General features: G+C 50.3%; 5 protein-coding genes across 5 annotated transcripts; 1 reads left to right on the forward strand and 4 right to left on the reverse strand.

Moving 5' to 3' along the window:
- Nucleotides 1-484: 484 nt before the first annotated feature.
- On the reverse strand, nucleotides 485-5,376 carry Asppvi_006677 (LipA and NB-ARC domain protein; the record flags this gene model as incomplete). The annotated part of the gene is made up of 3 exons (XM_043302575.1): nucleotides 485-3,825; nucleotides 4,381-5,014; nucleotides 5,068-5,376. 3 exons carry the CDS (start codon nucleotides 5,374-5,376, stop codon nucleotides 485-487), a joined length of 4,284 nt encoding a protein of 1,427 aa, XP_043158510.1.
- Nucleotides 5,377-8,515: 3,139 nt separating this feature from the next.
- Asppvi_006678 (sugar O-acetyltransferase) lies at nucleotides 8,516-9,282 on the reverse strand (the record flags this gene model as incomplete). Its single annotated transcript, XM_043302576.1, has 2 exons — nucleotides 8,516-8,879; nucleotides 8,945-9,282. The coding sequence occupies 2 exons, from the start codon at nucleotides 9,280-9,282 to the stop codon at nucleotides 8,516-8,518; spliced, it is 702 nt and encodes a 233-aa protein (XP_043158511.1).
- Nucleotides 9,283-11,650: 2,368 nt separating this feature from the next.
- Asppvi_006679 (J domain-containing protein) lies at nucleotides 11,651-12,586 on the reverse strand (the record flags this gene model as incomplete). Its single annotated transcript, XM_043302577.1, has 1 exon — nucleotides 11,651-12,586. One exon carries the CDS (start codon nucleotides 12,584-12,586, stop codon nucleotides 11,651-11,653), a length of 936 nt encoding a protein of 311 aa, XP_043158512.1.
- A 250-nt stretch (nucleotides 12,587-12,836) lies between these two features.
- On the forward strand, nucleotides 12,837-13,823 carry Asppvi_006680 (putative FHA domain protein SNIP1; the record flags this gene model as incomplete). Its single annotated transcript, XM_043302578.1, has 1 exon — nucleotides 12,837-13,823. One exon carries the CDS (start codon nucleotides 12,837-12,839, stop codon nucleotides 13,821-13,823), a length of 987 nt encoding a protein of 328 aa, XP_043158513.1.
- Nucleotides 13,824-14,088: 265 nt separating this feature from the next.
- Asppvi_006681 (CsbD family protein) lies at nucleotides 14,089-14,562 on the reverse strand (the record flags this gene model as incomplete). The annotated part of the gene is made up of 2 exons (XM_043302579.1): nucleotides 14,089-14,306; nucleotides 14,358-14,562. 2 exons carry the CDS (start codon nucleotides 14,560-14,562, stop codon nucleotides 14,089-14,091), a joined length of 423 nt encoding a protein of 140 aa, XP_043158514.1.
- Nucleotides 14,563-15,456: the final 894 nt, after the last annotated feature.

Raw genomic sequence — 15,456 nt, forward strand, 5'->3', positions numbered from 1 at the left:
GTAATGGCTTATTTTCAGGTCAAAAGGCTTTTAATCTGGCGAATCAGATCAGTGTTAGGTTTTGGGCTTGGAAGTCGTAATAACATCAACCATTGGACTCAGGCATACTAGAACCTGTTAACCAAGATGTTCATCTATTCTCTCACCATGACTATTACCATGAGATGCACGAAGTCTCTCACATAACAAGGGTACGCCAAACATCAGAAAAGGAAGCGGGTATAGAAGCCCAAGGAAACAGTAAACGCCTGTACACTATGCCGCTCTATCTCCTATCTTATATGCATGAACTTTGATCAAAGCGATCAAAATTTTGAATGACAATGCTAATATGAAAGTGAATGCTGACAGTGCGTAACTCCAACCTGTGCTCATATGCATTTGCATCAGTACCTGCCTGATGCTTCTTTCTTTTCTTTCCCCCCTGCTTTCTTCTTCTCAACTCATTTCTCATCATCCCAGTGACAAATTAAAAATCAATCTTTTACTCAGGGTGAACTGGGGAGCTGCCACTTCGGGGTCGTCGAACGTATGTTCCCTGTGTGGTTGCACCAGTCGACGCATCCTGATTCTGACGGATGAGAGGACCCGATCTGTTTGAGTGATATAATTGCCATGCGGCGCCGGAGACCTGATAGCGCCCACCCACTTCGAGCCTCTGCCGAGCGTCCCGCACATCGACTCGATGAGCCCCGAAGTGTAGAATCCCTAGATCTTCGGGCGAGCTGACACTTCCCAGGCTTGCTGGTTGCTGCGCATCACTGACCCAGCCGCCAGCTCCAGAGAGCGTCTGTTGTTGGGGCATGTACACCACCGAGTTGGAGGGCAAGGGGACGAGCCGAGGTGGAAGCCGCATGGGCTCTGGCTCTGGTTCCGGTGACCAGGACTGGTAAGACTGCCCCGAAGGCCCTCGTGACAATGGCTCCAAAGCGGGAGGTGGGTCGGATGTGTAGCCAGTGTTTCCGATTCCATCAGTGATGACCGAAACTGGTGGTGAGGCACCCGGCATGATGGCAGATGGATGTATGATTGAATGATGCGCGGCCTGGAAGGGGGCGATTGGGCCGAAAGTGGCGGCCGACTGACTGACAGGCGGCGGTGGCGGCATGCTGCTCGCATTCAAGCGTCGTGAAACCGTGATTTCGATGTCATTCTCGTACGGAAGCGGCTGTGGGGGAAATGCCAAAATCGACGGCGTACTGGCCGACATGTCCCTTAACGGCGCCGCTGTCATTGATGTGGATAATTGACGGTAGTGGTAGCGTGAATCCGGTGCAATTCCCAGGTCCAGTGCGTGCAGCTGCTGTGTGAGTAGTTCTGGGCCTGGCTCACTGTACGTGGATCGGCTCAATGGGTCTTCCTGGAAGCGTAGCTGTCTCATATCGGTTGACAACGTTTCACCCGAAGATTTGCTTTCCAACGGCTTTGGGACGGGCAAACTCGGGCGCTTCGTCTCCCCAGGTGAAGACGAGGGCCGCTGTTTCGGCGATAACGAAGAAGCTCCTCGTGCCTCTGCGGCGCGCTTGGCTTTGGCGACCACGGCAGCCCATGTTCGGTTGGCTTGACCAGCAGGCAGATCTTCCTCGGATCGGCGGGGGCTGGAATTCTGCACTGATGTCAGTGCTTCCGTGGCAGAGACAGAAGAACTACTGCGGCCTTTCTCCATGCTACTGCTTGACGCGCTCCTCCCTTCAACAGGGAATATCTTGAGCACAGGAGCTGCCGGTTTGGAGCCATGTATGTGGGCTGGAAACTTTGGGCGCTGTTTCGGCTGCCTCTCCTTTCCAGGCTTAGGTTTCTGCGGCTTCTCTACCACCTGCCAGCCTTGATCGTCCCGTGGCGGGCTTGAAGCAATCGATGGCTTTTCCGTAGCCTGGCTCATCTGCGAGAGCGAGGACGCTTCCATCTTCTCCCGATTGGCTCTCTCGGCCTCCTGCTCACTACTCGACTCGCGAAAAATATGAGGGAGAAAGGGGCTCAGGTTAAACCGGTGCGCCGTAGCGGGCAGCTCCTTCGGTGACTCAACTTTTGCGGAATCATCCCCGAGATCCCATGTTAGCTGCCTCGACGGGCTCTCGTCAGAATCCGGCACGGACGATGAAGAGCTGCTTGACCTATCAAATACGGACCGATGTTTGCGAATGGAGTCTTGCGAAGAATGCGGCGACAAGCGTTCAATTTCGCTGGAGATGCTCCTCATCAGCTGTTTTAATTCGTTACGCGCCTCTTGAACGATTTTCTCTTTCGAGGGCCGTTTCGGGAAGTTCTCGATCAACCGGGATGCATGAGTTTCATATTCTCGATAATCCTTAACCAGGCCGTAATCGTCGACCAGTTCCATGCGCTTTTTCGCGTTCTCGTACGACTTGCAGAGAAGGCGAATGGCCACAACGAGCCATGATTCGTAGAAGCCGGCCTCGGCTTTGGCGACTCCAGAGCCTGACCCTGATTCATGGACTGATCCAGCCCCGGACCCTCGTCGAGCCTCTAGCCTCCTTTGCTCTTCATCCATGATTTTCAATTCGTCGCGGCAGAATCCCTGAACCACGCTATGGATCTTAATGACATCGATCGAGCCCGCATGTTGATAAACGGAGAAGCTGGCCTCCTGGCTACTGCTCTCCGTTTGCGATTCGGATAGCTCGGGCACCACGGCTCGGGGGTCGAATATCATTTCCTTCTCGGATTGAGGGGAGAGATCCTTTAGAACGTAAGCATCGGAGGTCCTCTCGATGAGACCGTACCGAATTAAGATTCCTAAAGTAGTGTCGATATCCCCGCGCTCCCCCGGCCTACTGCTTGTGAGAATTTCGACATTCCAGGTCTCCAGAACTGATTTGCCCAAGTTGATGAGCCCAAGCGGCACATGGTGTCCGAGGAAAGAGAGGAGATTGATCAGGTTCAGGGCCTCAAAATGCCCCATCCGGTATAGGTCGTGCATGATACTAAGGAAGGGCTCCGCAAGCTTTTCATCCGTCAGATGCGAGTTAATATGATACCTTTCAATTGGCTTGGATGTTGCACTGAGGCGGTGACTGATAGCATGGATGGCAAGGGGCAGACACTCATAGTGCATGACCAGTTCAGTTGCCTTGCGGACCTGCTCTTTGGTGGGTCTCTTGATTCCCAAATCCTTGAACAAGAGCTTGCACGCATCCTCGACCGACAGAGGGGGCACTTGAAGGCAATAAGGCTCGTACAGGCGCTGTTTCTTCCGCAGTGTTCGATCCACCGAGGTGTAGATAATGCTGCACTGTCTGTTGAAAGGCAAAAACTGCCTGAAATGGTTAAGGTCGTCTTCCTGGTTAAAGCTGAGACCATCGAAGACGAGAAGCCACTCCTCTCGGGCTTGGAACCAGTTGCGGACCACCTCTACGTACTTCTGCGGTGCTTTGAAGTCCGGGCTCTCGAATTCAAGCTCGTCCGTTAAACTCGCAGCCTGCGCGATGTCCCAGAAGCACTTGCTAGTCGACTCTCGTGATTTCGCATCTACCCAGAATATGCCGCCGGGGTAGCAGTCGCGCTGGGTCCACACGTATTGTCTTGCCAGATGAGACTTTCCGGCTCCAGGGACCCCGCATATCAAGACGGCTGCAAGGCGCTCAGCCCGCTTTTTAGCTCTATATAACCGAGCGTGTAAGATATCCAGCTCTCTGGCCATGCCAACAAAAGTGGCATTGGGATGGAAGCCTGCTGGCACCACGAATAGCGGCTCTCTCAGCGATGATCGTGACAAGGCAAGCTGCGTTGTACTATTGGATGGGCCGGGATCGGGGGGTTCACCACCACCCCCTCCTTTCAAAGCAGGTCGATTTGCGGGATTTTCTAAGAGAGAGAGGAAGTCAGCAATGGTCTGACTGAGAACACTATCTTGTTTGGCACAGCAATAACTATAATACAGAGAGAGCAATATTTCAAGTGCCGTAAGGTCAACAGAGCAAAGCAATCGAGTAATCAGAAAGATTTTCTTTCTTTTTTTTTTTTTTTTTTTTTTTGTTTTCATTCATTGCGTTTCTCCCTCCCCCTTCCGACTAATCATCGCTTGTTGCTTGGAAGCAGGAGCAGGAAATGGCATGGAGGAAACAAGGGCCTGCGCGTTTCTGAGCTCAAGATCTTCCAATGCTGGGGATGAGTATGAGTTCAGAAGGGGACAAAGAGATTGCTGTCATGGCGAAGCGAACAATTCATAAATCAAGCATCTGCAGGTTCCTCAATCTCATATTCCCGTAGGGTAACAGAACCAGATGACCGAGGTGAAAGAAGGAGGGGTTGATTCCTACCAGGTGTCTGAACGTTGTGCATGCTGGATGACGGGCTGATGTTTTCTATAACAAAAATGAGTAAAGGCTACGGCTCTTTGCACATGGTGCATGGACATACCGTTGTTGAAGATTTCTTTTGCTTTGGTCTGCCGGATGACCAAGCGGGTCTTTTCTTCCTCAACCCATCTATCAAATATGGTCAAGGGCGCATCACGCGAATACCGAAGCAAAGCTTCAGCTACCGCCTCAAAACCGGGGGCATCCTCATCTGCAAACTTGCACATATGGCTGTGGTCCGCCTCGATGCCCATTCGCTCGACGCCTTCAAAGTAAGGAGCGGCAGAGCTCTCATCCACAATTAGTTCACGGGTGCCCTTGATGTCGGTGGACCGAGTCTCGTGGAAGAAATAGAGATGGAAACGGCCCATGATGTCCGCAAAAAGACTGTTGATGTTCTGGAGAGTTTCATTATTGGTCCTCAGTGCTTTGACGAGCTGTGGGGAAGACTCCATGAACTTCTTTGGCAGCACGGCGCTGCAAATGTTCTGCAGTAGCAAACCCCATTTCGCGACGTCTGAGCCGTTGTGTGGGGTTCCCAGGAAAAGGATACCGTACGTTGAGACGAAGATCGACCGAAGGTGCTCGATCTTTTCATTCGAAACGCTCCTGCAGTAGATCAGGGCCCGTTTGACGACGAGACCGCCCAGTGAATGGCAAACAAAGATGATGGGCCGATCCGGGCATTGGCGAAGCTAGAAATCAGCAATTTAGCGAGGTCCAGGTAGCGGGGAAAGATGTAACTTACGTTGCGATTGGCAGCTAGCGTTGAAGCTAGGGTTTCGGCATGCTGATGGATGTGATCTTTTGATGCTCCGTCGGTAAAGGCAGTAACATTGGCGTTATAGCCGTAAGTGAGAATCCGGACCTTGCAAGGCTCGAGCAGACTGGGGAGTAGATCTGCCGGCCAAAAAACGGGGGGTTCCTTTGTCGACCAGGTATTGTACGGATGACCGTTGAGTCCATGCACGAAAACGATATCGACCAGCGGCTTTTCCTTCGTGCAATAGACCTGGGTGAGACCGATCGTCTTGACCTTGGCAGCCCAGTCGGTCATTATGAGTAGAGGGGGGCTAGCCAGATGGCGAGCTCGTATCACGCGGCTTGGTTTTCGATGGCAAGCTTATGCGGGGATCATTGATTGTGTAAAAAGATGATTAAAGAGATTCGCTAATGTTGAGATGAAGACGAATAACTTGCATAGTGAGAGGAAACAGTCGAGTGAGGGGAGATGGAGGAGCAGGTAGGGGAGAGGGGTGAGGGGAGAGGATAGGGGAGGCGAGCCATCTTAAATAGAATGAATAATTGTTATAGTTGCCGCGACGATTGTGAAGGTACGCAAAGCTCTTGTGATAGGTGGTTGAGGGTAGGGCCAGATGATAGGTAGTGTGGGCAAGATGACCAGCCTTGAAGAATGACTAGTTACTTAGTAGAGTACCTAAGCAGTAAACAGCCTGGTGCCTGCGGGTGGCAGTTCCTAGCTGGTCACATTTGGACCCCGTTCCCGTGGACAGGATCAGGCTGACGGTCCTGATTGGGGCAGGTCATGGGAGACCCTACCTAAAGAGAGTCAATTCGGATTCAAGTCTGGTTTTTCTAATAATGACGTTTGCTTTCTGATCAATAACTCCGTACTTTCCTTACTACTATCTACCTTTTGCCCTCGAGGCAGAAAGTGCTGCCTACCAGAATCCCAGGAATTATACAAAAGTGCCCTGGGGCGCCGGGGCAAAGAACCCTGGTTCCCGCGCGGGAGGCGGAGCCACAGTACTTACCCACCTGAGTCAGTACCTGGAGGCAGTACACCATACGAGAATACCTAGAGATATATTATGAATTGTAAGGTTGATAAGATAGAGGCTCGCTGGTGAAGTAGTAAGGTAAATAATATTAATGGTACGGACATTGGAGAAATCCACAATACTATTCGATAGTCTCGTCGACTCCTGAGGCAATTCTGAGGAGCAAGTAAGAGAGCGGCTGAGCCAAGGGTCAATACGGGAATTAGCGAGGGAAGCAGGACGAGAATAGTCGATAGTCGATAGAGCCTATTGTAGATTTCCTTCATCCTCTTGTTTGTCTACAATAAGGCTGGCACAATAATATCTCTTACATGAAGCCTCAGCCACATCCGGGCGTCTTACTCGCATCTACTAGTGCTAGATCTGACTGGCGGATCTTTGTATCTTCAACGCAGGTACCCATATTGGATGCTACGTGGCACTCTCTGTTCTTCACTACATTTCCTTTTGAAGCACCTGACGGTAGGGGGCTGATATCAAAAGAACTAAAATTGAGTATGACATTACTTTTGTGAAAATGTGTGTTACGTTTAGAGTTGATATTCCGTTCCCTGTAGACACTGCCCGGTTTCTCTCCCATGACCTGCAGGGGCCAAGAGCCAATGTGGAAGCCCTCAGCGGACCTTAGTGTCACCATCCCGTTTATCACCATCCTCTTTACTATTCCCAGATATATGGTGTCAGTATAATCAATATCTTACCTGCAGAAGCTGTAAGGTACTGCCGAAAAGCGCTTTGTACGACTGAAACGAGCCACGTAGTATCGATCTTGAACTACCATGCCCTCGGTACCTGCGTGGGATAGATCCGCCAGTCAGATTCCCGCAATGCAAGTCGTATCAGAGCAAACCATCATTATATCTATATATCTAGTCGTAGTGGGTAAAATAAGAGGATAGTCCGTGAGATGATAGAGAATAAGCTTCTAAAGTAGGGTGGGCCCACTGTACAGTACTTTTGTGACCCAGGGGCCGCCCGATGCTCTGTCCCATATTCCCACAGCCCCATTCTTTGCCTTGTAGGCATACTTAGGACCAGTGTTCTTTGCCCAGGGCACTATTTCTGAGAATCCCAGTAGGCAGCACTCCTGAGGTTTCAGAGTTGTGCACAACCGGTTATGAGTCATGGTTATATGACCTTGGTTGCTTGACTCATCAGCTTCTAGACTACTCAAGTAGTTGGCTGTCGCAGCAGTTGAGAGCTTTATGTAATGCGCGCTACGGAGTACCTTACTTGTGGTCCTGTGGACCCCCGAATCAATACTCCATAAAGTTGTGTGTCGTGTCGATCCACAATTTGGTTAGATATATGTGTTAGAAGTGCGCTTTCTACAGGCTGAAAGCTTCGCTAAACCCTCTTCCAGATTCCATCAATCCGAGCGACACAGGGGGTAAGAGAATTCAATTGGGCCAACAAAGCTCGGATATGTGCGCGAAGTACTCTATACAGAAGAGGGATCTCGCTTCAGCTGAGATGGATATGGAAGCTGAAAGGGTTTGCGTCCAGTTTTTCTGCATTTGTCTATAAAAAGGAGACTGTCTCCCGTAAAGACAAGTTCCTCGAGCTCTTTTCGCCTGAACCCCTGGCTGCAAACAATCCTACACTTGTCACTTCTTCCTCTTTCCCTTCCAGTCCGATATCTTCTGCTGTGTCTCATCTACCTATAACCTGCGGCGCAGGATCGGCGGCATAATGAGAAATAGCAACGGCCCGCCGATCATCGGCACCTACCACCGGCGAAGATTGCCGCGGTTGACGCCCGAAACGGGCTCTGCGATGAGACTGAGGAACTGCAGGGTGTGCGCCTATGGTTCAACATTGAGGAGTATTAGGTGATTGTGAGCGTAGACCGGCTTGTCGATCGCCGAGGAAGGCTGTGGTGCATCCAATGTGTCCTAGTCGTGGAACCAGGCCTGGGCTCCTCATACAAATGCTATCTGTGGCTACCGACCCGACGGCAACATCTACTATATATACGGATCTGGCGAGGATTGCATCAGAGCGATCTGCGAGATGGCTTCCCGAGCTCAAATATGTTTGAAAATAGTCTCATGAGTATCCTGGCTATGAAAACGTGTGTATAGAGCAGGTTGAGAAGGCTCTAATGCTCTATTCCATACTGTGAATTGTCTGATATCACGTTGCTATCCCGTTATCTGTAAAACATGTCTTATGCCATCATACGGGATCGCTTCAGGCTGCCACAAGCCCACAGCATCGTCATAGATCGAACCGTTCCACCCAGTACATTTTGGATGGATAATGCCTACCGTCCGTATTCGTGTTATAAGCGTAAGAAATCCGCCGAGGCAAAATCGTTGCTTTCTATCACGCAGCGCTGATGCTATCCTCAATGGTGTTGAAACGGTAGCTCCAGAGCGTAGCTATCAAGCACTACCGATCCTCGCGCACCAGATTCCTAAACGGATTCGTCTCATCCTGCTCTTCCTCCTCCGCCGAGGGAATCGTCCTTTTGACCCGGCATGGACTCCCGATTGCCACGGAGAAGGGCGGAATATCCTTGGTGACTATGGAACCCGCGCCAATCGTCGAACCCTGACCGATCCTGACCCCAGGCAGAATGATGACATTCGCGCCAATCCAGCAGTCATCCTCTATGAAAATAGGATGGCCAAATTCCACAAACCTCCGCCGCGACAGGATACTCGTATCGTGGCCGGCGGTAATGATGCTGACGTTCGTTCCTATCTGGACCCGGTCACCAATAACGACGAGGCTGGTGTCCAGCACAGTGAGACTGATTCGTCAGTCAGTCGAGCGTATCCAACCGAGTACGCTTCACAGGACATGGAGACGACATACTTCCAATTGACGAAACAATCTCTGCCGATAATAATGTTACATCCGTAGTCTGGCATGAACGGCGGCTCGATAAACGTGCCGTCGCCTACCTTGCCGACCACGCGCCGCAGCAGCTCGATCCTCTTCTCGGCGATCTGATCGTAGGGCACCGTTTTCGTATCCAGGCTGTTGTAGTCGGCTGCTAGCCCGCGACACCGATGCCGCGCCTCGAGTAGTTTGGGGGTGTTGGGGTTGTACATCATGCCGGAGACCATGCGCTCGTATTCCTCGCACATGGGAACATCTTTGAGTTCGCGCGCGAGAGCGATGATCTCGGGTCGCTTTTCGGTGGCTGCCATTGTCGTGCTGGTGTCTTGCAGTTGCAGGTTTGGTTTCCGGTGGTTCTACGACATGAGGTGGGCGCTGGTTAATATACCTGAGGTGGAGACGGTGGCTTCAGAAGACAACTAGCTAGCTTGCTTATTTGAAAGTCGTGATCAGCGCTGGTTGATATAGTGCTGTTGTGCAGCGTGAATGGTGCTATTGTCCGGTGATTCGCCGGTGTGGAATACGTTGGTGGTGATGATTCGTCGGGGGACAGAGCGGAGCCTGTGCTGGGTAAATTGCCTTTTAGAGTAATATCTTCAACTGCTCAGTGGAGACGTTCCAAGATCCACTAGAGAGGTACAAGCACTCAACACTTACTGCTACCAATTTGCCATTGGTTAAATTGTACATTGAAACGAGTTGTGTATTTCTGGCAAGGGAAGCAAGATAAGCTGATCACTCGGTATACTTAATCTCAAAGCTATACTTGTCATCATAGTGCATATCCCAATATCCGTCCTATATGGCCTAGAGGCGCAAGGTACCTTATAAGGTAATCTACTTGCCGGCACTTACGGCCCTTTCAATAATCACTGGCTTCCACACAAGCCGGGCAACCTGCAAGCGAAAGCCCCACATCGGAGACCCCATCTTGAAACCCAATCTACAGAGTATAATAGCGTTATCGAGCCATGCATTCGACGCATTCGACTGCATTATGTATCAACTTCCTAATGACATTTTCCTCATCAGCTGCATGACACGTAGGCTACCGCACAATCCAGCAGGGTGTTGGGTTGGGTCTGGGTCCAAAATTTTGACCCGGTGCTGGGTTCTGGATTACCTCCCTTAACCCAGACCTAACTTAAACCAAGACTGAGGGTGATGAGGCGTGGAGCTGGAGTATCTTTAGTGAAGTCCTCAACTGGACATACGAACTATTCCAGGACTCAGATGTCATGATGACCACAACTAAAGCTGAAGAATCATTGGGCTCCTCGTTCTATTAGGCAAATGAGAAATATAAATAACTACATATTTCCCTTCCAAATGAGTGCGGAAGTGCCAAACAACCAAACTAAGCTTCACTTCTATTGAGTTGACTCCCTGTCTTCTGCGTGATTTCATACCTTCTATTCAGCTACTATCTCAATATGAGGTCTCTTGTACTTCTTCTTCTGCTGCTCCATGTCCCTTTTTCCTCTGCTACCTGCGCCTTCCAGGGCGGACAAAGGTGCAAGAAGGCTGGTGGATCTACTAGTGGTGATTATCAAAGAACACTGCAAATCTGTAACGACGTTCAAAGTGATATATGTAACTGTGTGAAAAAGCTTGAATCCTACTGTACTATTTATAATAATCCAGAGATGCAGGCATTCGCCCAGGAAGGAGTGCACAAGTCAAGGTGGCTAGACTACATTCTATTGCTAGCTTACTTAGTGTTTTCTCAGTATAAGAAATGTGCAAAAAAGCAATGTCAGTCTCTATGTGCTATTGACCAATGTATTCAATCAGTATCTGCGAAGGAGATTCCAGTCACCACTGCGAGTTGGGTGAGGGTCAGATTCGATTTTAGCGGTTCAGTTATGCAACTCTAATAACAACCCTAGTCATAGAAGATAATGTTACTAAAACAGTTTAATTAGATCAGGCACTTTAGCAGCCTAAGTGAATGCCTAAAGGAAGAAATTCTAAGCAATATATAGCTGCAAAGGAGATATTACTGAATTAGGAAATCAGCAAGGAATTATTCATGCTAGATTGTTTGTTTACAGTGAGGCCCGCCTATCTAAGGGGGGTCTTAAGAGGTTCTGCTGGCAGGCAGCCGGCCCTACGATAATCCGAGGCCTATCTGCCTCGGTTAGCTAGCTTCAGTAGCATCTCTCTTGTCTAGATAGTGTATACAATCCATGCAGCTTCATTATCAGTTCCCTAAAGAGGGGTATAAAACTTCCCATACTTGACCAGGACGACAAATGAACCCAGATCCCTCCGTAAGATGGGCATCACTATCCGTCAGGAACGTGTACGTGGCACCACGGTCCATGGCCTCGATCATACCCCGCATGAGATCCCCCCACTGCAGGTTCTTAATCGTCGGGTCAACAAATTCGACACCAGCTCACGAACTCGCTGCCGCTGCTCTTAGAGCATTGACCAAGAGGGTTGATGAATTAAATCTCTAACTTATGGAGCTGGTCATATTCGCAGGTGACCTTATTCATCAAGCCTCAGTGCAAAGTGGAAATTTGTCATTCAGTAAGAATAATGCTTATATACAGCAGATGAAGCTGCCAGGACAACGAATTCTGCAAATAGACTTTTCAGTCTTGTGATAGCTGAGATTGTCCCGTGCGGTGCAGTCGCACTAGGCACTGAACACCTACAACAGGCAACTCATCAGAAATCCTTGACCAGTTTCTGGGTACCATCAGACTGAGAGTGCGAATGGACCGGTTCCTCGACTTTCAAAGAGGCATCGGGGGTCTTCTTTTGTGAATGGAGAACCTTTTCGTATATGGCTTGTTCTTCCTCCTTCAACCCTGATCCCGACGGGTCTCTCCGTATCAGAAAATGCTCTACCCTAGCCTGGGATGATCCCATTTGCTTCACGGTAGCCTCCCTCCGTCCGGTAAGTAATCGCATCGACTCCTCGTTGATCTCCCGAAGCCTTTCCTCATACCCGGTACTCAGCTGGCCAATCCAAGAGGCTTGCACAGCGCTTCCGAAAAGGACCAGAAGAAAGATGAATGTCACAAAAGTCCGATGGTCGACGATCTGTTCCTGTTTCGGCTGATGGCGGTTATGCCATTTCTCCCAGTCTTCCCATGTCGCATTGGCGTATATAGGGTGATAGTCACCCGATGCTGTCCTGGCCCAAGAGGACTGTGTCTGGGGACCTCGCGAGGGATGGAGACTCCAGCCAGTACCGAATTGATCGTAGGCTGCTCGTTTTGTTGGATCCGACAAAATCTCATGAGCTGCTACGACAAGACGATACCGCTGAAGTCGCACCTCAGGTGTGAGGTGTCTACAGAGCGGGTGATCATTGCACGGTCGGTCTGGGTGGTAGATCTTCACCAAGTCGTAGAAGCGGCTCTTCGAGTACGGAGCGCCTCGGTCCTGCTTGAATACATCATAGGGCGTGAAACACGAAGAGGTCGGCCATGAAAGATCCTTATCATGAATATCGTGTGCAGTTGCGTATAGTCTGTAGGATGGAATGCACCATGGTCCGCGTTTGGCCGAGTGTGAGGCGGGTGGCGGGGAGGACGAGGACGAAGGAATCAGCAGTTGGAGACCACCGTAGCAAAGGGCATTAGGTTTCTTGAGCATGGCGGCCGCATGGTTTCAAGGGAGAGAACACAGCATGCTCCCCCGAAAAGATAGATAATGATGTAGTGATAACCCTCTGTTCAAGACCTCTGTGGGTTTGTGATCGAATGGTGCTCACTCAATCTTCCCCGATCCGCCAACAGAGGGTCACGTGCCGATACCCATCTTCTTACTTTCCTCATCTGTCGGGTACAACAACTTTTCTGGATTGCTCAATCGAACGTCCGTATCTTCGGCAATCCAGTTAGCCATGGCCGAATCACAAGATGACTACCGTGAGAAAAGACGGCGCGGGTCGCCCTCTGAACCCCCCATTTCAGACAGAGACAATGATAGACGACGACACACCCGAGAACGACACCGCGATGATGATCGAAGTTCTCGAAGAGATAGCTCTCGAAGACGGTCTCCGCACAGCCCGACGGGGAGAGATGCCCGCCAACTAGATAACCGAGATCGACGAGACCGCAGAGAAAGACGAGAAGAATCCGATGATCATCGCAGAAGACGAAGGTACCCATCCGAAGAACGTGGTCACCGCCGTCACCGCGACCGGGACTCGTACGACGATCGAAGGAGATCTTCCCGAAAATATCGAAGTCGATCCCGTTCTCGCTCGCCGGCTGGACACTCACGAAGCCCAGAGTCGCGGGCTCTTCCCCGGTCCAAGGCTCCCCTACCTTCTCAGAACGACGCATATACATCATCAGAGGTTGCGCGGAGAGGGGAATCATCGGCACCGCCGCCGGAGAAAGAGAAACCCAATTTTGGAAACACCGGTCGCTTGGCTGCTGAAACCAATACTGTCAACGTCAGTGGAGGTACGGTCGTTCTCAAGTACCATGAGCCCCCAGAAGCGCGCAAGCCTCCTGCGAAAGATCCTTGGCGACTCTACGTGTTTAAAGGGGAAGATTTGCTTGAGGTAGTCGAGCTGGCTGAGCGCAGCTGCTGGTTGATCGGAAGGGAGCGCCTTGTGGCCGATTTCCCGCTGGATCACCCTAGCTGCTCCAAGCAGCATGCGGCCATTCAATTCCGATACGTTGAGAAGAGGAACGAATTTGGAGATCGAATTGGAAAGGTCAAACCGTATCTCATTGACTTGGAGAGCGCCAATGGCTCCCATGTGAATGGAGATACGATTCCAGCCGGACGCTACGTTGAGTTGCGAGACAAGGACGTTCTCAAGTTTGGCTTGAGCTCGAGAGAATATGTTCTCATGCTACCTCAGCCAGATTGATTGACAGTCCGATGTGATGTTATTCAGGTTCGTTGTATGAGGTTCGAACCCGTAAGGGAAGACCTACTCGCGATGACAGAGGGTCGAGGCTCAGCAGGGAACATGCATCATAACAACGTTGTCATTGTGCTTTGTCATGGAATATGCTATTAAACATCATGAGATCGGTGAAAAAGGAAACCATCCATGCGTCAGTTAATCATCAACCTGGCCCTTGGCTTCTATATCCTTGTTTTCATTCCGCCGAGGCAGTCTCAACAGCGCCTCAAACGTTACCCATCTCTTTTGCCTTGCCCTTGGCCTCACCATATACCTCCTTAGCTTTACCCTTGGCCGAGCCAAGAGTCTCCTCGGCCTTACCCTTGGTCTCGCCTGCTTTTTCCGAGGCCTCGCCCTTCATCTCCTCCTTCATTCCCTCCGCCTTGTACTTGGCTTCCTCAGTTGAGCTTCCCACCGTCTCCTTGACCTTCTCTGTCGCTTGTTCTGCATCCCATCAGCATACGTCATGGTCGCTTACGAGTGACAAACACATACCGCCCTTGTTGATACCCTTCACGAGATTATCGGAGATAACTCTGTCCGCCTTCTTCAATGTTTCCTTGGTTGCCTCCACAGGACCCTTCTCGTTCTTGGGTGTCGAGGAGATGAATCTGCGGCCGGCAGCAGTGAAGGCAGGAGTGGTCGTGCGAACAGCAGCGACCCGAGCGGTCAGGGGAGCGAAGCGTGTGAGAGAAGACATTTTGTATTGTAGTGCTGGTTGTATAGTGGATTAGATTCGGAAGATGATTTGAGATGCGGCAATCAAAGTGATATTGAAGAATTTGATGAATGTAATGTTTCTGAGCGTAGAAGGACCAGTTAGAATGTGATCAAGAACTTTCGCCTCCTGGTTTATATACCCTTTTCCGGACCATCTTGGAGGTTGAACGACGTCATTATGGACAGCTGTTGAGCTTCCCTTTCCATTACGTCGATACGCCATCAGTTGGTTGCCTAATCCGGTTTAGCGGGTCTGGGATCAGGGATCATGTTTAGAATGCCTAAGGCATCAATCTTAGATTTCGAACTGAATAATAGAAATTTAATGATAGACCGTATGTCATTCAAGACGACTCTAATATTGTAGTGCAAAAATTCCTAAATTAGCCAGGTCACCCCCTTTGATTATGGCTCTTGTCATCTAACCTTGGATATACTAGCGAATGGTCATGGCAGACTTCGAACGAAGAGATGGCTTTCAACATCTTCGAGTATGCCCTTTACAAACGATTCTCCCAAGAGGCGGTAGTTTGACGATATGATGACCGCTCCTTTGCTGAAAGCAAATTCAGAATCCGGTCGGCGAATCAGGGTAGGTAAGGCTGGAGCCGATGACCTGCAATTGCCAAGCAGCTGGCCGATGAAGTATCTTAGGTGATTGATTTAAGGCCTTGAAAACGTACCAGGAACCCGCCATAGATTGGAACAATGACTGAAGCCGTTGCGAGTGGCCTTGTCTCCAGTATAAACATGGGACCATTAGATCACACTCAATGGACAAAGACCCTCTTCAGAAGTCTTGTAGTTTTGAGTACGGATCCTGAATGGCTTGGATTTTCGGCTGTGTAGCGAGCTCCGAGTGTATCACAGAGCT

The sequence above is a fragment of the Aspergillus pseudoviridinutans genome, assembly GCF_018340605.1.
Source record: "Aspergillus pseudoviridinutans IFM 55266 DNA, scaffold_4, whole genome shotgun sequence".
Classification (NCBI taxonomy): Eukaryota; Fungi; Ascomycota; class Eurotiomycetes; order Eurotiales; family Aspergillaceae; genus Aspergillus; species Aspergillus pseudoviridinutans.